At 42.5% G+C, this 21,119-nt stretch overlaps 1 protein-coding gene and 1 long non-coding RNA gene across 3 annotated transcripts in view; one reads left to right on the top strand and one right to left on the bottom strand.

Moving 5' to 3' along the window:
• The window catches only part of LOC115079597, a 136,693-nt gene extending 124,359 nt beyond the window's left edge, over window positions 1-12,334 (top strand). Inside the window, exons 2-3 of the long non-coding RNA XR_003853339.1 lie at window positions 9,030-9,211; window positions 10,687-12,334. This is a non-coding gene — a long non-coding RNA (uncharacterized LOC115079597). The remainder of the gene's footprint in view (window positions 1-9,029; window positions 9,212-10,686) is intronic.
• Window positions 12,335-14,239: 1,905 nt separating this feature from the next.
• Window positions 14,240-20,224, bottom strand: BOD1 (biorientation of chromosomes in cell division 1). Of its 2 annotated transcripts, none has more exons than XM_029583268.1 (4): window positions 19,953-20,224; window positions 17,867-17,991; window positions 16,275-16,492; window positions 14,240-14,874 (listed from the first exon to the last, which is right to left on the bottom strand). In XM_029583268.1, the coding sequence occupies exons 1-3, from the start codon at window positions 20,148-20,150 to the stop codon at window positions 16,276-16,278; spliced, it is 540 nt and encodes a 179-aa protein (XP_029439128.1). In that variant the 5' UTR covers window positions 20,151-20,224; the 3' UTR covers window positions 14,240-14,874; window position 16,275. The 2 variants fall into 2 exon arrangements, with proteins under 2 accessions (XP_029439128.1, XP_029439127.1); XM_029583267.1 differs by having other exon boundaries at window positions 16,287-16,492; window positions 19,953-20,223.
• Window positions 20,225-21,119: the final 895 nt, after the last annotated feature.

Raw genomic sequence — 21,119 nt, 5'->3', positions numbered from 1 at the left:
TGAGAGGCTTCTAAGAAAAAGTCACGGGATAGAAGGCGATGTCCTTTTCTGGACTGCAACACTACTTGTTGCTGGCATTAGTAGTTTCGTCCAGCCTTGCCTTATCTTCAAGCTCACCCTTGCCGTGCATTGCCTTCCAGCCCAGCCTCGTCCAGCCTTGCCTTGCCTTCCAATCCAATCTGTCCAACCTGTCTTCCTTGTTGTCCTCTTCAGAGTCTTCTATGTGTCTATGTCCACCCTCAGCTTGTTGCTCCAGATCTTGACCTTTTGCTTGGATCTGACCACTTGCTCGCTGCCTGCCCCTACCTTGGCCCTCCTCTGACTTCTGTAAGCCTGCCTCCTCGGTATCTGGTGGGTCTCTGGACTCTACCACATCTGCCCTAGGGACCTGCTGAAGTCCTGCTAGCCAGCAGAATCCAAGGGCTCAACCTGCAAAGGATGAGGCTGGTAAAGGTGAAAGTCTAGACTGTCCTGCTACAGAGCGCACCACACCATAGAACTGAGGGCTCACATCCCCCCTATATTCCATCCTTACAAAGAACAGATGTATGTAAAAGATTCCTCATGGGATCTGCATCTGCCATATGGAACTACCTCCCAGACGGGCTGTGACAAATACATGACTACTCCTATTTCAAGAAGCAAAAAAAAAAAAAAAAAAGTTAAACCCAGAACCCAAAGCTGCTAAATTGACTAGAGAAAACTGGCATTCATCTCGACTTGCCTTCAACGTGCTGCTACATTCCAGAGTTTTGCTATAGAGCTATTTGTTTTTAGAGCTATTCAGAGTCAGAACTTAGTCAAGATTTTTTATTCTATTTAGAGTTAGGCCTTGAGGTGCATCTTATTTTGTCAACTTGCATTTGTGATATTGCAATGTGAAGCTACAAATTACCTGTTTATATTTCTAATATGCGGTAACCCGCTTTGAGTGAATTCTGTATTCAAAAAGGCAGGAAACAAATCCAAGTCATCAATATAAATAAATTGTAAATTCAGGCACTGAAGGAGTAACATCTCAGGCTACTAGCTGTTTTATTATATGCTACTGCTGTTATATTGTTTGATTTAAATATATTGTAATCATAAATCACAACGCTTTTATATTTATAATGTGCAGTGGTAAACCTTTTTTTTTGTATTTTTGGAAAGGCAGCACAGCAACTCAAATAAACTAAACAAAAGAGGTGCTGGACCCTGCAACGCCAGCATTAGAAATGCGTCCCAGTTCTGGCTTTGCACAGAACATCTCAATGGTAAAATCCAGAATGCTTTGGCCTGGGACAGAAATTAAAAACCCAAGAAAGATCTGAAATCTCAAAAGACCGTGAGGTGTAGGTTGGCGATCCCCTGCCGTGTTCTAGGAAGCTCACTAGATCCATTTTGTTTCGGAAAGCAGCAGGCATGCGTAAAAAGAGTTTTATCCGTTGCAAACTGCGCCCCCACCCCCACAGCCCCCCAATGCATTTAAAAATTGACCTTTACCAGCACTGAGAGGAGGCGTTCGAGGACGTGTTTAAAGTGGGAGGAGGAAGAGTACAGACGTGGACGGCACTTTCAGATCTTCATGAATACTTTTACAGCAAAGATCTACCTGCAGAAGAAAGAGGTGCAAGTGACCTTGTGCACTTTATACCCACAGCAAACGTCAAAGAAATCCACTCCGACTTTCGTCACGGATGTAAAGCCTGCACGGTCTTTCGTCCACAGTTTGAAAATCGCCTCCTTAGGTGAAAGTTATTAATAAACAGAAAGGCCAAGTCCTGGGTCAGCTCCAGGACACCCAAGCACAACTGAGTAGGCAGAGCAGGTGCAGACTCAGGGAGCAGCCGTGATGAATCCCGACAGCTTGGGCAAAACTGTGCAATGAAACTCAAGTATCGCTCAGGATGCAGGAGGCCTGTGGGGAGGTCACTCGGTCAGAGGGAAAGGAGGTCGAGGTCCATCTGCTATTCTGACTTTCTGACCTCTGCATACCACATCATCATGTGGAACGTCTACTGTGATGACATTCAAGGTGACAGCCTCAACGCCTGCAGGGATACCAGCTGGCAGCAGATTTGTGAGCACAAGCTGAGCTAGTTCTGGTGTTAAATTCCCTATTCCCAACACAAACAGGCCTGTTATTTTCCAAAGATATCAGTGAAGCCAGGAATGGGCTTATGGCGTACATAAAACGTATCCAGACATTTGCGGTGTCGCAGCATGTTTTGGGATTTTTTCTTCAGTTTTTAGGCACTAATCAACCAGTAATACATCATTTGTATGCGGTTTAGTTGTTGCGGGCATGAACCCTTGGACCGAGGTGGAGTTGGCGCAATCTGCAGGGAGGAGCCCTGCAGGTCCCCATCATCAGCTGGTGGAGCTGGCTGTGGCAGAGGCCCAACTAGAGCTTCACCTATACCAGCCCTCGTTCCCCATAGGTTGAGCCTTTGGGTGCCGGGGCAGCAGGACTTAGGCAGGGGCCTCTGTGGACAAAGTGGAGATCCATGGAGATGGTTGACCCATAGACCAGGGTCAGAGAAAGGCTAAGTACAGGCACAGTCAGAGATGACTACGTCTGAACACTGCCTGGCAGTGGCATGAGGCAGGAAGAATTCAATCCTAAGCGAGAATCAGGCAGAGTTCAGTCGCAGTCGCGTGTCAAGCAGGCCAAAGTCAAAAGCAGAGATCCATCTGAGGGAAGGGGGGATGGATAGGGGGCAGGCAGGAAAGCGAGGAACTGCACAGGTGGGCAAGAGGAGACACTGAAGGACTGAAGACTGACCACAAGGATGAAGACTAAGAACTCAGAGAAAGTGACCAGGGTCTGCCAAGACAAAGACCTGGAACACAGGCATGAAGACTAGGAACACGAAGTGGCAACTAGTACTACATCGGGTAGTCGAGCTATTGATGATGCAAAGAAGTGCTGTCAAGGTGGTCTTTTATAGGCCAATACTGGTGATGTCAACCTCAAGTGCCACTGGTATTTTCCCGGCATGGGCCCTTTAAGAAGGATCTTGGGCACCCAGGCGTCTTAGGAGGGACCCGGAGCAGAGGCGGCATTGCACATACCCTTCCTTGCAGACCTGGGCCTACACGAAATTGAAACTTCCTCTCTATAGTCTCAGAATACCTTAATGACTTTCATCTATTCCTAATGACTTACCTGGAACTTTACTTCATTAGGTGCATGCGAACATTGATCTTCCTCAGAGGTGACAAGCTTTCCAGTTGAGTCAGAACGCTGCAGCGAAGGTGATTATGGACCGTCAGCAGGAAGGACACCTCACTGGCATCGGCTAGTGTCCCGGGCCTCTGTTCCTTCAACTTTATTGCCCCGTTCACACTTTACTTTCAGCAGGGAAATCAGTACCAACCATTGCCTCATTACAGGTAACCTGCAGATGAGCATTCTCAATAGCGGGGCCTTCTTCTGCAATGCTGTCCCACAAGATTTTAAGGCCGAGTTAGAACTAGGAACTTTTAAGAAGAAAAGTTACAACATTTTAATTTAAACTGGCTTATCTGTGATTTTTTTGGTACAGCTCATGATGGAATTTATTTTACTTTATTGTTACATGTTTTTTTGTTTTGTATGTCTGTTTGATTATTTGTATACAAGATATTTATATGCATAAGGCAGAATATAAAAGTTTTAAATAAGAGATTCAGCAGCAATGAGGAGCAAAGCGTTTACCCAAATTTTTGTGTACTCTTGAATAAATCAACCTTTTTGAATTAGACTTTCACCATGGATGCTCTTTACATTTACTGTTTCACCCTTCTGACTTCTTTTTCTTATTTTAAATAGAGACACATTACAGTTATTTCTAAGTAAATAATACTATATAATATTCTACAATATATATTGCTTTCTCTCATGTCTGGTCCGTGTTTCTGAGCTTGGTTAAATAGGCTAATTTTTTTGCAGCTTTTTGTCTTATCTTTCACCTCTTAGATGTCATGGTCTCTTACTCCGCACTACAGGATCCATGATATGGCCACAATGGCAGGTATTATGTAATAACTTGCTACATTGTCAATAGTTGGCTGTTGAACAGTGGGCTAAATAGCAGGGAGTCAGGGACCTACTTGGTTCATTTTGAAAAAAATTATGATAAATACAGTAATCCTCCCCCTTTTAAATCACCCAATCAGTTCTTTTACTTATGTTAACATACAATTAATAGAAAAAACTTGAAAGAATAAATTGGAGCAGATCTTGTTTAAATGTGGCCAACAATTCACTTCTCCAGTCTTTCTGACTTGTGGTAATGCCTCTCTTGCATGGTGAAACATTGAGCTTTTATTGGCTAAACAGCAAGAATGGAGAGTGAGGTCTCGGTGCTACTTGCATGGATACAGAGTAAAAAAGCATGACAGCTCCATACACTTACACTCCTGACCAGAAAAAGATAACCAGTCTAAAATGAAAAAGATCTATTTCTTCCATGTATTCCTAGGCAATATTATTGATAGCAACTGTTGCCACTTATGTAGACCTTTATACATGATGGGTGTTGCCAGATGTCCATGCTTGCACCAGTTGTATTCATACGATGCCTTCTAATAAATCACTTGGTTCTCAACTATTTGGACTTGGTGACTCAAATGATGTCACTGTGACATGTGACTCAAGAGGTTGACTGCCTTGTCTGTCCCTCACTCTTAGTGTGGAGAAGTTAAGGGGCATGAGATGAATGTTGCTCCTTTAACATTCAGAATTGGTTTTGGAGATTTATAGACAACAAGAATGCAATTCTGTCAGTACAAGATGAAAAATGCTTCTAAGAGCTAACACCATGCTGGACATCAGCCAGTCAGGCAATTCTCAAAGACACTAAACGTTCTGCCTAGTCTTGTAATGTTCTATGTACTCAAAGGAAGGAAGAACCTGAGAAACCCTATCTATGCCTCATACACCTTTTACCTTAGTGGAGAAAGGAATGAGTACAGGACTGGTTTTTAATCTCTCCTGAAAAATGCTGTTTCAGATTGAGAAACACGGATTTACTGAAAAGTTTTAGACAGCCAACAATGCATGCTTTCACCCATCCCAGAGCAGGCCCGTCTGCGTTTCTTTTGATAAGTGGAGACCTTTCTGCCACAGTGGATCCACAGATCTGACATGCAGCAGGAAGCTGAGAAAGCAAAAAATCACTTAAGCCTCCCTGTGTTATTAAAATATCAAATTAAGAAATGCAGAAGTCATTTCCGGAAACGTATTCTTGTGCAAAGCTCTTGGCTTCATCTGACAAAGCATGGCTCCGGTATTGAATAACTTCTTGAGAAACAGGAAAATTATCAATTAGAAGTTAAGATATAGCATGGAAAGGAATAGGTCATTCAGCTTGATCCTTTTACTATACTGTTTCACCCAGGAGAACATCTAATTGCTTCTAATGTTACCCCCATCTCTTAAAGTCGAAAGCCATTGCATATTCCCCGATTATTTATTTGTTTGTTTTTATATACCGACATTAAACATGGGTATGACATCGCTTTACATGATAACTTTTGTGATAATGTGACGGCGGTCATATTATCTTTACATTGTAACGTTATAAATAACACAACTATGTATTGATTTAACAGTTGAAACATTATAAACATTGATTAACAAACATTAATAAATCGATTAAAATCAAGTTTATCCTCAGAACACATGACCACACAATTCCACCATCATTACCACTGTAATTCGGTCACGGTAATATGGAGGAAAATCCCAGATCAGTAGCAATGAGAAAGCCCAAATATCACAGAATCCAAGGAGGACGTTTTTTGGGTCATCACCCTTGTGATTTTGTTACTCAAGCTGCCTTTAATAGCTGTTTTTTTTTTTTTAAAGCAGAATTATTGTTAAAAATCATTTCAAAAGAGATTATGTTTTTAAAAGGTTTAGGTTTAATAATCAGGTTTTCTGTGTTGCTAATATTTGGGTGAATATCCAGTATGGATCATGATATCACAATTTTATATAGGAATCTTTCCATTACAGCTAAAAACTACCTCCATGAATTCAGCTAGTCCAGGGAGCAGCCACTTATGAATATGCTTGAGATAGATTTGTATGCCTTGCCTTCATGGAGGCTTATTTACCGAGAGTACATGTAGAAATTGCATTGAAAAAAACCCAGGACTCATTTCTTACCACACCTGACAAAAAAAAAAGGTTCATGACCAGTCTGAGAATGATCCCCCTATACCTAGTGTGCCAGAGTCTGAATGCTGGCTGAACACCTGACAGTTAAAGGCTGCTGCCCTTTAATATGTGTTATTCTCAGCTTGCTCTAAAAGCAAAACACTTTTGAGAAAAGCATGATGTATTCACACAAGCAATAGATCCCGTAGCAGGAAGTGGAAATTAAAATAAAACATGAAAATGCAGACTCAGAACGTGACCCTTTCAATTTAGATTTAAAAAATAGCTAGGATCTGAGAAGAGAGGATTCCAAACTGAGAGGAAAATCTGCATAGTATATGAATAAAGCAAGACAGAGTGTAGGGGTGCTTCGAAGGGTTCTCAGTGGGTGGTGGTGAAGAAGAGCAAGATAATAGCAGCAGACCTGTGGAATGTAATCCATTGCTGTCTTTTATCCCCAGTAGTCTGTTCTTAGTCCAAGTTTTGAGTCTCTGATATCACGGGCTTATTTATTTATACGATTCGTTTTATGATATTGGAATAACTTGTATACTAGTATCATTGTAATTACTCTATTCTGATGCTCTGTTACTGTTTCAATTTAATCTGCTCTTCTGAAGCTCTGTTTCCACTCAATGGAATTGCTCTTTAGGAAGCATTTACTGTTCAATGTATTACTGTTCAATTTATTCTGGACTGTTACTGTTCAATGTAATTGCTCTCTTCTGAAGCACTGTTACTGTTCTTTTAATGCCCTTTTTTGAAGCATTGTTACTGTTCAATGTAATCCGAACTGTTATTGTTCAATGTAATTGCTCTCTTCGGAAGCACTGTTACTGTTCAATGTAAACCGAACTGATTTGTAACCTTTTACAAGAATTTCGGTATATAAAATTGTTAAATAAATAAATAAATAAATAAATAAATAAATGTTAAAATATGTCAAATATCAGAATTACGTTTTCTGCCTTTTGGGCTCAGCTTACAAGAAATCATATGACCTACAAGCATTCAGTCTTATTAACATAATTGAAATGAATGTTAACCAGCTAGAAGATGCTATGCAAATAAACTAACTCATTGGTATACAGATTTGGAAGAGGCGACATATAACAACTACTGCAAAGCTTCTGAACTTTGAACTCTGCATGTATTTTACTTCAGTGTGATACTACATATTGCTCCTAAGTTTTTTATTAATAATTTCTCTTTGCCGACTGTGAGTGTTCAATGCTTATTTCAGCAGTGGGATGGCACCCACACCAGGAGGCACAAGGAAGTGACGTGCTGAAGCTCATACTTCTCAGCTCTAAACCTTTATGCCAATTCATGGGAAAACCAGTTTCTAAATTTGGCCTTGGCATAATGGTGCCATTAAACTTTACTCAGAATATGAACAGTAATTCAGACTTGAATATGTGGAACAATTTTGAGATCTTAGTTTCAAAAGAGAGGCAAACAACCCATTAGCTGAGACCTCAGACCTTTACATACTTTTTTGGTGTGCCTTTCTAAATTCAAACACATCTGATAATAAAATTATGCTCTTACCAAAGCTATAAGGGTGAGAAGGAGAAATTTGTTCTTACCTGATAATTTCCTTTCCTTGAGTCCAGCCACCTCAGTGCAGACATATGGATTATGCCCACCAACCAGCAGGTAGAGACAGAGATTACTTGCTAGTTGGTGGGCTTCACTGATGTCACCCCTTATAAGCAAGGGTATTACCTGTAACAAGCTTAACACACTAATTCATGAAATTCTCCCCATGCTCCCAACTCGGGGCTTCCAAGAAGAAACATAGAAAAAATAGAAAACTATTTATAACCTCAGCATAACTTACTACTCTTCTGTTGATATCTCCATATATGTTCCTTCTCTGAAACTTTAATAGCTGAAAAGATAAGTTTGGAAGATCAGTGAGGGTCCTGAACTGTTCTGGCTGGGCTCAAGGTAAGGAAATTATCAGGTAATTATTTCCTTCCTTTTCATCCAGCCAGACCAATCCAGATGTATTGGATGTACTCAAGCTACTCCAGGAAAAGGCAGGATAATGCCAAACCTGCTTTCAAGACCTTCAACACAAAGGAGGCCTCCTTCCTAACATGAACATCCATAAGATAATACTTTGAGAAAGAATGCAAAGATGATAACGTTGATGCTGTAACAGCAAAACTAAGTGGAGCTCCACCCATAAAGTTGCTTACATCCTGGTCGAATGCTTTCTTATAATCTTGGGCAGAGGCCAATTCTCTAACAACATAAACCACCATTACTTCTTTAATCCAAACATGGTTGGGATGCTGCCTCACCCTTTCTGAGCCCAGTGAACAAAACAAACATATGTTCTGACTTTCTGAAACTGATTGTGACCTTCAAATATAACTAAAGAATCCTTCTCCCATCTAAACAGATTTGTGCATATTCTCCTGTTGCACTTTGATGGAGAAAAGATCCCAATAAGAGATAGGAAGAGGCAAAAGGAATAAAGGGGGGAAGGCCAACTACAGAAAAGCCTGTGTCTGGAAGCCCCCTAGTCCAGGGCTATGCTCAATCAAGGGAGGGAGTATTAGACTTTTACCTCAGGAAATGCCCTTCCAAAATGTCTCCATTTCTTCTTTAACCAGCCTAATCAGGTCTCAACACTCAGCACAGGTTGCTCACCTGCCATCTGCTGGAAACACAGGTTGCTGGAAGTATGAGGTCAACACAGGAGCTTAAAAGAGGCTACGTTTGCAAAACTGTTAGCTTCTGTCTCCACCTGCTGGTTGGTGGACATAATGCATACATCTGGACAGGTCTAACTAGATGAAGACCAATTGAGATAAATGTGTAACTGGCAAAGTTGCACATTTGTCTGATTCCTTTTGTAATTGAGCTTTTTTCTTTACCCATTCAGCATTTTCCAACAGAGTGGCAGGTATATATGCACATGCTCGTCCAGAAGGGAAGCAGCTGGCATTCTGAGACTTCCTTTCTGCCTTCTTGTCCTACTCATCACATCTGTAGTCTGGACTTAGAATGGCAATAGTAGTTCATCTCTTCCACCATTGCTTGCAGCAATCACCTCATATTTGACAGGTAAATTCTAAATGATATTTTAGTAAATAGTTTCAATGTTTAATAATTATACTGTTACTAGCTGAATGAACCTGTCAGGCATTTCAGACCCAGACACTGACTCTCCCTCGCTCTCTCACAGTGCCTCAGTCTTCCACACACTGTCCCTCACACTCCTGTCATTTTGCCTCATCAATTGCCCTACAGGCCAGGGATCCTGCGCATATTCTGTGATGCTTGTGGGTGCACTTTTATCAGCATACGCAGTTCACCGTTAGCATGCACTCTGTGCCATCCGAGCCTGCAGGAAGCACATACATCATTAAAAATGCCGACTCTATCCACCGAGGCTACCCAAAGTATCATTAAAGAGGTGTAATCTGGCCTGATGGGCAGAGACCAACATACAAATAGTAGGAAATTATAATAGAGCATTTTACGAGTGAGGGAATGAGACATTGATTGCCCCACATAGGTTGGGGTAATCAATGCTTATTTGTTTGCCTTGTCCACAAGAATTCCTTTCATTTATTTACCAATTCAAAACTGAATGGCTGGAGGTGGTCTTCAGTTGTCCATGCCACTTATCTGTCCAAACCCTATCAGCATCTGCACAAACCAATTGCTGGGCTCAGGGTTTCATTCCAAGTCCCTTCATTTTCAGTTTTTATTTCATTTTTCCTGGAATTTATGAGTGTTTAAATCAAGAAAAAATATATTTACCCAGAAAAAATGACGTCATGTTTTCCACCAAGTTCTCCTATTTTTGTTCTTGTTGCAATAACACTGGCACATTCCTTATCTAGGATAAACTTGCCAATTTATCACTCTTCAAAATCAAGCCGTACCAGTGTTCTCTCCTAAACCAGATGAAGACTATCGTCCTCCGGGTGCAAAAGAATCTCTCCCTAGAAACCTGCAGCTCATTTTAGCAGTAAAACTAGTTGAAACTGTGACATTCTAGAAATGCATGGGGGCTGACCCCAAGGCTATGTGCTAATTCTGCTTAAAAGTTATAAACAGATAAAGAGTTAAGAATGTGGGAATGTAAATTGATTTTTACTGCAGATGAACTGAATTTAGTGAATTTCCTATGTACTTCCAGTTCTGCCTGGACAAAAGTAAGATCTGCAGTTTGTCAGTGATGAGGGAGATATGCCCCCCCTAATGACTATTATAGGTTTTTTACATTGATGAGGGCTTTTTTTGAAAGACACTCTTTAGGAATTCTTTACCCGATAGGATTTTAGCCCTTCTATGTACTTTTATAGAGCGCTGTCCTGTAGAATGGGTGTTAGATCACATAACCGCTGCTCACTTCAAAAGATGGGTTATGATTATGCTGGTTAGACCAAAATTGCCCTAAGGAATGTGAGAGGCTCTTATCAGGAATGTAGACAGCAGCTTGCAGTTCTTATTTTCTTTTGATTTATATAATATGTTTTGTTAACCTTTTTTTTCCATATCCTCTCCTTTTCCATCTCTGCATCAAGCAGATGTGCTTATCAGTCTGAATGAATTAATGCTGATATGTCACCACAAGAAACGAGACACAAGATTGAAAGTGCATGGTCCCGATCAGCTACAGCAAATTTCTCCATCAAACCAGAACATCTGCTATACAAGACCCGCTGTGTTCATAAGTTTCTTCTTTTCTATTGCCATTTCTGGTTTTTATTTAATGAAAGAACCTGATGTTATAGCAACATGCAGGATGTTTGCCTAGAAAGCCACAGAGAGAGAGGGACTTTATAAGTTTAGCAATAGGGAGCCGCCTTAGTTATTGCATAGATGGTGAAGGAATAAATGAGTCTGATATTAGTTGTGTTGAAAGAGAGGTTAGAGTATGTGCTTAGAATATTAAATAAATGTAGAGCAGTACCATGTAAAAGTTTAGATTTTCCATACTGCAGCACGTTGTAAGAGTCACTGCTGAGAGACAATGGGACGCACTGCGAATTGCTTGCCTGTCGTCATCAGAATGACTGTTTCTCCACCAGCCCTGATGCAAGCACAGAGATACCAAATGCCATCTGCGGCACATATTCATCTCTACTCCATGGGTACAGTTACGAACATTTTATACAAAAGACTGTGTGCTTTGTTTGCTTTAACCTTATTGGGTCTCTTTTTATGTTACATTTGACATGCTTAGCATTAGACTCATTCACGCATATCACCTGCCTTGATAATTATGGTAACATACACCATACGCATGAAATAGTAATCCTTCAGAATTTAGCTTTGGAGATATCATTGGCCTTTCTCAATATTTCTAATTCTCCCATCACATCTTTGATATATCAACAAATGCCCCCATACCACCGGCAATAATGGCTAACTGTATCCATATTAATACTAATCCCTGCCCATAAGCTAGACCTCGAGTTAATGATACCTTTCACTCCTGATTCAGCTGTCTTTCATACTCATTTACACTTTGTTTCTACCAAACCCTCCCTAGTAACCCCTCAAACCCATGATTTAGCCCAGTTTTATTTAAGAATATGTCACCCCTCTCATGACAAGCTGCAACCGCTGCCGCCATGCAATATCATAACCAGATATTCCAGCGCTACCCGGTAGTCAGTGAGATAACTTCAATATTGTGAATCATCCCATAATAATGCCTGTTTGCATTCGTGGGTTTATTATTAAAATGATTATTTTGGAAATTCAGTCCTCATAGCCTTTTTCCCATCCTAACCGTGTTTCAACTCGTGCATTTCTCTTGTCAAGGGGATATAAAATCCAAGCTATTTTCCCTGCTGATTGCACTGAAAATGTACCCCTGTGTATGCTTATTTACTTATTTCTGTTTCCCCCAGCACACGTAGATATACAAGTCCCGTCATAAATGACAGAAGAACTCCCTTCCCTGGATTTCTCAGAATGCCTTACAATTCACACCTATTACTGCTGAGGCGCGCCACAGATTAATGGCTCTGCATGGTTCCCATTTTCCAATATACATGCTATTGGCCATCTCTCTACTGCTTACAAGCCGTAGTAAGAACGCGAACCAGGATTATCTCTGTGCTCTAGCACATCAATTAGCTGAAACTCATCGTTATACCATGGATAATTGTATGGCATTAGATTTAATCCTGGCAAAAAAAAAAAAGGGGGGGTGTTTGTCACGTACTAAATGATCAACTCAGTGCCCAGTGATTATTGATTGTACTTCACAGATACTAAACAGGCCTAAATGGTCAATTGAACATTATAATCTTCCCCCAGGATGGGTCAAATAACCTGATCGGGCTATTAACATGTTTATATGGTGGGAACAAATTAAGGCTAGGGGAAAGAAAATGCTGATTTATGTTTGCATTAGCCTTGCTCTTATACTTGGAATTATTTTGATATGTATTGTGAAAACTATTATGACTCGTGTGCTTACCCTTCCCTCTGCGTAAGATGGAAGTATTTATGAACAACTATTAGTGATTACTCTGCTTAAAGATCTGGTGGGTGGAATCTGGGAAATTACTTTAAGGAGTTAGCTTGCGGAAGAATATTTTATCATGATAGGAAGTACTGAAGCAGAGAATCAGATATTATTAGTGTATTTATTACATATACAGCCTATAAGTTATGAGAATAAATATGCCAATCTTCTTAACTTGCTTGCAACAAGTCCTGAGATCAGATATATTAAAAAGCAGTTACTCAGGAGGCTAACTGCAGACATCAGAGAAAAACAGGACAGTAGCCATCTGGCCACATCTAACTGCTTGCTGATGTGATAACAGACAATTGGGACCTCGAGAACACATGGGTGTGCCCAGAGAAGAAACTAGAGCACAGGTCAGAAGACTTTACTTAAAAAGAGTAACATGAGACAAGCTGTTTGAAATCAGAGGACGAACAGCTTGTGAACATTAACAGTGGTTAATGAAGTGCCTGATGAGCTGCTGCTGATTTGCTAGCATGCTATGTTCCCACATCTACACAGATATATAAGATTCACATTGGGTACTGTAAGGGGAAGTATTTTTGTGCATTTTCTAATCTTGTATGCTTTTATTGCTTATTCTCAGAGTTATAAGTAAAACTGCTATACTTATAAGTGTGTTTATTTATTTGCTTTTATATAACGACATTCAACATGTGTTATCACCTCGGTTTACATGGAACGAGATAAGTGGGTTACATTGTAACAGGGTGTGGAACTTGGAGAATATAACAGGGGGGGAAAGAGTAATTTAACAAATTATTAAAAGGATAACTTTATCTCTTATCATCATTTAGGGATATAGAAGCTTAACATTCTGCGTTCATTGGGTTTCAAAATATGGCTTGGGTTTGTGGGGGGGAGGAGTGAGATGAGTGTTGGCGGCCCTTAGTGTGCTGGGAAGGCTTTTTGGAAGAGCCATGTTTCTAGCTTCTTTTTGAAGGTTTTTTGTCGTTGGTTCAAGTGCCCCTGTTTTATTGTAACTTTTGATCACCTTGCTCTCTCTTCACCTATTGTTCATGTTGATGTTAATGTTATTGTTATTGCACCATTGTTTCCTGTACGATATGATTGGTATCATGAATGTTGGTATATAAAAGCCCTAAATAAATAAAATAAATAAACAAGTCTTAGGTCTGTGGGGTGTTCCATAGGGAGGGACCGGCTATGGAGAGGGCACGTTCCCTGGTTGAGCTGTGGTAGGCAATGGTGAGAAGGCCTGTGTTTGGGGAACGTAGATTCCTTTGTGGCGTTTGGAAGTGTAGCGTGGGATTCACCCATTCTGATTTTGTTGCTGTATAGTGCTTTGTGGATGAGGGACAAAGGCTTTGTATTGTATCCTGTAAGGGATCAGGAGCCAGTGTAGTGTTGTGTAATCTATGACAAAATCACCAATTTTCCTACTCACTACAGTGCATTAGACACACTGATAAATTCATGGAATGTTTTTGCTTACATTTTAATATCACTCATTTCCAAGTCACCCTGAGAAACATCTGCAATACACACACAGAAGGGTTTGCTCCACAAAATGTACAAAAATCAAAGCACTTGAGTTTCTCTTAAAAAAAATAAAAGGCCATGCTACAGTCTGTAAGAAAGTCAAAGTCTGTCTTTATTTCTCAGTTCAGAAGGGGAAATGAACAAACACAGAGCACTTTCATTGTAAGCTTATGGTACTCTTTTCATGCTTCTCGATGTTCAGCACAATTCTATCTCCCTGCTTTTGTGAAAAAACAAACCACCATAGGTCGGTAATAGCCCAACAACCACTGAACCTTTTGTCTCACATTACTTACAACTTCCTTCATGCTAAATTCGGTTACCTATTTTTCTCTATCCATTGCCCTAAAAAAACATAACATTCTAACAAACAAGATGATCCCTCTATGTTTCACACTAGTGAACTTTTTTTTTAAAGAAAAAAAGCTCTACTCCTTAGATTATCTATTCTTTACACCCACCCCACCCCCAGCAGAAGGGGCTGGACCCACTGCCTCAAGCCAACAATGCCCCGAGCTGAATTCAGGGCAGACAGCAGAAACTAGCCAAGCCCTCATGGTCGGCACTGGGCAGTGCCAACACCAGATCACAGCTCCTCTGCTTGATTTGCGTTATGTACGTTCAGCAACTTCAGCCGTATGGAAGACGCCGCCAATTGTGGCCCATCGCTGGTCCAAAATGGATCACGTTTCTTATGCCACAGCTGCCTGGCCAAGAGCACGCTCTGCAAAACAAAAATGCAAACCAGAGATTTACAGGATCCTGCTTCTCCCACACCATGGTCCAGTAGAATGAGAAACTGAGCACATTTCCCTGCAGTGCTTAAAATCCAAACAGATCTGCTTTTCAGGATGCATGCACTGCCCCCACTATATGCAAATCTCAGGCATATTCATTATGGATAGAGAACCTGAGTGCAATTGTGGCTCTTGCGCACTCAGTTGGCCACTCCTGGCCTGGGGAGCAAGGCCACGCATACTTGACTTACAAACAGGAACAGCTGCGTGTGCATTATGAAAGCTACGGGGCAATAAACATCTTCCTTGCAGGCCTGCCACGACTTTGAATCCATAGGTCTGCAAGCACAACATTTTCAAAGGGAAACTAGAAATCATAAGGAACATGGGTGCAAGGTCCACGGGATAAAGTACTCAAAAAAGAGTTTGCAAAATAAAATCCTCAAGTGTACTTCACTGTGTCTATGCCTGCCCCCTTTCAGCTCAATTAAGTGTGCCCATGTAAAACTTTTGAAAAGTGCTTCCTTAAAGGTTGCAAGAAGAGTTCATAACTGGGAGTAGTACCGTAAGCTCAGCCCAGCAGACACAGGCAGTGCCTCTAACCCATGCTGGAGGCCCTGCTATAACTGCAGAAGGGGTTGGAGGAGTGAACTCTCTCATCAGTTCCCAGTAACTATATAAAGCCAATCTGGCCCAGCTCCAAGCTCCAGATCCTTATGCAACTGCTGCAGGGACTCATTCAAGCCAACATGTGCCACCATTAAATCCATATCATGAAGGGAAAGGTGTACTGAAGCAACTTTTCTGATTTATACAACACTGCCTGCTACTTAAAGGCAAACTTCAAGGAAGACAAATCCTCACTGATCAGGATTCAAAAAAACAAACAAACATCCCCACAACTTTTTTTTTAGGAAATACTTTTCTTTTTAAATTATAGACTTCTTCTAGCAGCAAGTCTAATTATGAATCCCACCATAGGAAAGATCCCACCTGGGAAGCTCCTTTCGCTACGAGCTACTCTTACACTTAAGTGGAAGCTTCCCCCTCTGGGCATGAGGTACTCTTACAGGCCAAAGAGTGTTTGCCAGGGTATACTAACACCTCTTAACCCTGCCGCTCCCCATCTACACAAGATCTGAAGCTTCCCTCCGCTGCACGGGCGGGCCATGCATTCCACTAGCTACTAATAATATACTGCAATTCAGGTAATTATCAGCACTTCTAATGCGGTGCCTTTGGGATTACTGCAACTGGCAATGATTTAAACCTATGGTACAAAATAAAATATAACCCCCCCCCCTCAAAAAAAAAACCAAAATGGAGAAAACCAAAACAGATGAGAAAAAAAAAAAAAGAGGAAAAAGTTGTGAGGTTGATACGAGACCTTACAGGGTACCTTGGGCTGGTGCAGGAGGATCCTGTGTGCTGGGCTCTGGAGGAGGAAGGGGAGGGGGTGGAGGAGTGGGACCGGGCTCTTCCTTCGTCTGGGAAGCCAGGAACTCATGGATGGATCTCTCAATCTGTGGCCTGAAGATGTGATTCAGTTTCGGATCCACCACCTGGGAAATAATTCTGTCCACTCCAGCTTCCAGCATGCCAGACCTTCCCGAAAATCAAAGACAGCATTCAGTAGGGAAGCGTCACCACCCCATCCCTCTGCCCCCTTACATGTGTGTGCGGGTGCTTGCATGAAACAGGCTAGAACACTTTGTCCCAGAGAAGAGAAACCGGCAGCAGGTTAAATGTCAAAATTCAAGTTTCAAAAGAAACAGCGACGTGAGCTATCAGTAGGGGAAATGTATCTAGTGCAAGCCTACAGCAGTTTTCACTTTATTCTTTCATTTTACAGATTTCTTTTTTTTTTTTTTTTAATGGGCCACTTTCGGCAGCTTCACTTACACTTTTCGGTAACGAGGAAGAGCAGCTGCCTGTAGTATTGCCTGATATTTCTACCACTTTCCTCCAGTAGCACACCCTTCCTCCCAGTCTTATTGCCATCATTGTACACATTACCAGTGCCTTTTGTCATACCAGATCCTCCCAAAACTAAGGTATAGCTTCATCCTACTACCTTTCTTTTTAAGTCAAACTGAGAACCCCCACAACTCTTGGGAAAGTTCTCCAGCAGCTGAGGAAAGCCACTGAATCCATTCACTATATGGACAGTGCAGCAGGCTTCTTCAGTAACGGCTGCAGTGAGACCCTCCCCAGGTACTGCTCATTTAAAGTTAACAAAAACAGAACCTACTCAAGTTTCCTTTTAAAGGGGTTGTACCTCCATTTTTCTGTCATTTTATTTTACGAATCCTGTGTAGCCTCCAAGAGAGGTTATTCCTCCATTTTGATTAATGCTCAAGTCCTACTCTCTGTCACTGCATTGTTGAAAATGAGTTCTCTGAAGTGTTTTCAACTAAAAACTTTCCTGATACTATGAAGTCTGGCTGGCAGTACTGACAGAGGAATCCTATGAACTACCCCACTATTTCAATGAGCCATTTGGGTGATCCACTGCCAGAATTTTGGCTTTTTCAATATTACTGCTCCAAAACAATTATTAGCAGCCCTCACTCTCCCCTGTGCCTGACCTGCACACAACTCCTCCTTCAGCTCTGAGCACTGTCATCCCCTCCAGTGCACTATAGGAGATCAACATGTTGGGAAACCAAGATGGCTGCCCTCCTGCCATTAATTTAATGCTCTAAACAAGGCACCAGAAAGTCAGCAAAATACCTGAAGGCTATACTTTCAATTATATGCTTTGTAGATGACAGTGTTTTCCCCTTTCATTAGAGGGCTGCTACAGCTATAAATCCTCATTTCTTCACTGATGCCAGAAACCTAAAATCTGGTTCTGTTTGCAGTGTTCTGATCCCCATGAGGCTTCGACACTTAGATTACTTCCTGTGCGTGCCATGCCTGGTGTCATGTCTGGACACCGCTGGCTGCGAGCGCCCAGTCCGGATGCTGCTGGCTTACTGGATCACACTTTGCCTCAGGCTGTTCCTCAGCTGGTTTTTATTCATGCCTGCGTTCCACTCCTGCTTGTCCAAGTGAGTCGACACAAAGTTGTCCACTTTCTGCCGCAAATTTTGATAAGCTGGCTAAGGACAAATGTAGGGAAGATAAAAAGGACACTGCAAAATTATTCAGACAGTAGAGGACAAACGGGGCAGAAACATTCATGAAAGGGCACAGAAGTTATGCGGACACACCGCACAATGAATTTGATGTAATTCCAAAATCCAGAACAGCCACACTCTTCTGTCCAAGAACACATTGCCCATATTTCTGCTACCATTTAAGTTAAGAGGTGGACAATTTTGACCCTTAACTGATTCTTTAAATCAGGTGAAGAAAATGGTGCCACCTATATTTAGTTCTCCCTCCCGCCACCCCACCTTCTCCCCAAAGGAACGAAACTATTGTTCAGAGTTTCATTTAAAGGACCAGTAAATAAGGAAGGTCAAAACTTTGCATGAAATACTCAATTTGAAGGAAAGGAAATTCTGTGGCTTGTCACTATACAGGATCTGCCTTCATGCTACACAATTTTCCAGTTCTCTGATCAGAGGTTCCTAACTGTGTGCTGCAGGGGAACCTCAAGTGTACAGCAAAGTTTTGGCACCCATGGGGAGAGAAGATGGGGGGGTCACAACTACCACTGCTGGCAGCAACGTCTTCCTCTCTCTCTCCCTCCCTCCCCACACACAGCCTCCCATCAGCAGGAAGAGTCAGTGGGCAGTAGTCCTTAGGTGCTGCAACCTCCTCCTCTGCCAGCTTCCTGCTGAATTTGGAACTGCATGGGCCAGCAGAGGTGGTAGCAGCAGTAAACAGCACTACTTGCCCTATTAAAATGATCTCAACTAAGGAGAGGAAGATTGTAAATGTCAGCGGTGAGGGGAAGAGTTAAAGGAAGTGGTGCTGCCAGGTAGGGAGGAGGAAAAAACAGTGCTGCCAGGGGGTGGTGGGATAAAATGGGAAGGTGATGGCAAGCTGCAACAAAGCAAGCCCAGTGCGGAGCATGCTACAGCATAAAAGCGGCCAGGAATCACTGTGCTGGATTTTACTTGAGCATATGTAAACATTTCTTATCAACTTTCAGAAGTTATCACTATGAGAACAGCACCATGCCTTAGCATTAGATATCTACATTTTTACAACCTCTGATTTGCTCTCTTTAATATTACCTTTTCAAACCTGGACCACAGGACCCTTGCTGTTACATCTCTCTGCCATTTCAGTTCTATAGCATCCCTCGCATCAAGCCAATTGAACAGGCTGATTCAATCCTGGTTTTGCCTCGCTGCATGCAGGGAGGTGGAGTTCTGATTTTCCCATCCGTTTCCTGAAGAAAATCAGAATCCCAATTCCCTACATTCAATGAGGCAAAACCAGGCCCCTATCTCAGTGTTTTTCAACAAGTGTGCCTTCAGATCTGATCAAGTGTGCTATGAAAAAGTCACCACTGGGCTCTGTTCTAGCCACTTTACAGCAACTATTCATCAACAGTGGTACTTATAACATGTAGCAGCTCCTGCACACGTGTAATCACACATGCCTTTTCTTCCTAGCTATAACAGGAAGCCTGGAAAATGATAATTAATGGATAGTTAGCTGGCCCCCGCTTTATTCAGCACACACACATTCTCCTTGGAGTCTCCCAGGCTCTGTGTTATCACCAGGCTGAATGAGAGCAGAGCGAGCGCTGTGCTCTGGATAGGATTCGGTCTGAGAGATGGGAGCTTTGCTATTTACATGTGGCAGCCATGGTCCTCATCATACTACGTGTTCTCTTCTCCTGCTCTTGTATATAGAAAGCATTGGCCTACTGTGATGGGCTCATGTATGCCCCATCCCTTTGTTTGTAGGCAGACAGGTGGGCTTTTGGTGCTTCCCTAGTTCTCTCCCTGTCCGCATTACCTGCCCCCCCCCCCCAGGGAGGTCGGCGAGCCCTGTACCATTTTTGTTAAAGCAGGTGTGGGCTGGGCCCTGCCGCGCCCCCTCCCTCTGACCCGCTGCGGCTCTCCTTTCTGCAGCCCCGGCAGAGATCTGCCGAAGGTACCTTGGTGTCCACGTCCGCCAGGCAGTCCCGGCGGAAGCCGTCGAACATGCCGCGGCTCTTAAGCTGCTCCACGATCAGCGCGATGAGCTGCGAGTCCCCGGGCGGCAGGGACGCGGGGTTGGCACCGCCACTGCCCCCCGCAGACGAGGACCCGCTGGCCCCGCCGCTCGCGCTGCTACTGCCGGCGCTGTCCGCCATCTCCGCCCGGCACCAGCTTTAAAACACCTCCCTGCCCGGAACCTGCCTCCCGCCCCACTGCATGCCGGGATACGGCGGAGCGCAGACGCCGGAAATCCGGCATGTCTGCACTGCATGCTGGGATACGGAGGAGCGCGGGCCTCTAGCGCAGACACCGGAAATCCGGCATGTCTGCACTGCATGCTGGGATACGGAGGAGCGCGGGCCTCCAGCGCAGACACCGGAAATCCGGCATGTCTGCACTGCATGCTGGGATACGGAGGAGCGCGGGCCTCTAGCTCAGACACCGCCCCACTGCATGCTGGGATACGGAGGAGCACAGACCCGTGCCTGCTACAGAGAGAGAGAGAGAGAGCGCTATTTACATGGCTTCTCTTAGTAATCCTGCCTCATTCTCGGCTCATGTAGGGTCAAGATGATAGTTAATGAAACCAGTGACTGAAACAAACAAAAAACCTGAAGAAAAAGTCAGAAAACATTAGGCGTTGCTTTTATTGCACCCCCTTCACATGCATTTGCTTTGACATGAAAACATGTGAAATAAACAGAAAATAGACATAAAAAAAGGACGCCAGAAATCTGAAATGTCTGCAGGGACAAATGGGCTTCAAACCCACATAAACCCCATGTGCCGCTGACTCATATTTAAGACTTTCTTTGCTTTATGATGGGCTTGTCTGCTTGCTCTGCAAACTTTCTATCTAAACATTCAATTAGGGAAGCCATAAGATTTACAAAAAAGCACAATTTTGCACAGACTTGCTAGAGCTCGACCTTATGTGTATTCTAGATTCTTTTGTGAAGTTTTAAACATGGGGCTATGCCTAGTTGGTAGAGTGACTGGTCTTTTCTTTTTAATACTATACTACTTTTTTTTATACTATACTTAAATTGTATATTATTTAACCATTTCTATTCTCGCCTATCTTCTTCCTTCTCCAAGTTAGGCTACCCTTGTTAAATGTAACT

The sequence above is a fragment of the Rhinatrema bivittatum genome, chromosome 18, assembly GCF_901001135.1.
Source record: "Rhinatrema bivittatum chromosome 18, aRhiBiv1.1, whole genome shotgun sequence".
Classification (NCBI taxonomy): Eukaryota; Metazoa; Chordata; class Amphibia; order Gymnophiona; family Rhinatrematidae; genus Rhinatrema; species Rhinatrema bivittatum.
The sequence above is the reverse complement of the archived record's forward strand: the minus strand, read 5'-3'. Positions and strand labels throughout refer to the sequence as shown.

Bases quoted from the DNA above. Each gene is read 5' to 3' on its own strand.
- BOD1 (XM_029583267.1), bottom strand. From the start codon at position 20,150: ATGGCGGACAGCGCCGGCAGTAGCAGCGCGAGCGGCGGGGCCAGCGGG. The intron at 17,992-19,952 runs GTACCTTCGGCA...ATTTGTCCTTAG, and splicing joins TGGCGGACGTGGACACCAAG to CCAGCTTATCAAAATTTGCG. The intron at 16,493-17,866 runs GTAAGCCAGCAG...ATTTTCGGGAAG, and splicing joins CTGAGGCAAAGTGTGATCCA to GTCTGGCATGCTGGAAGCTG.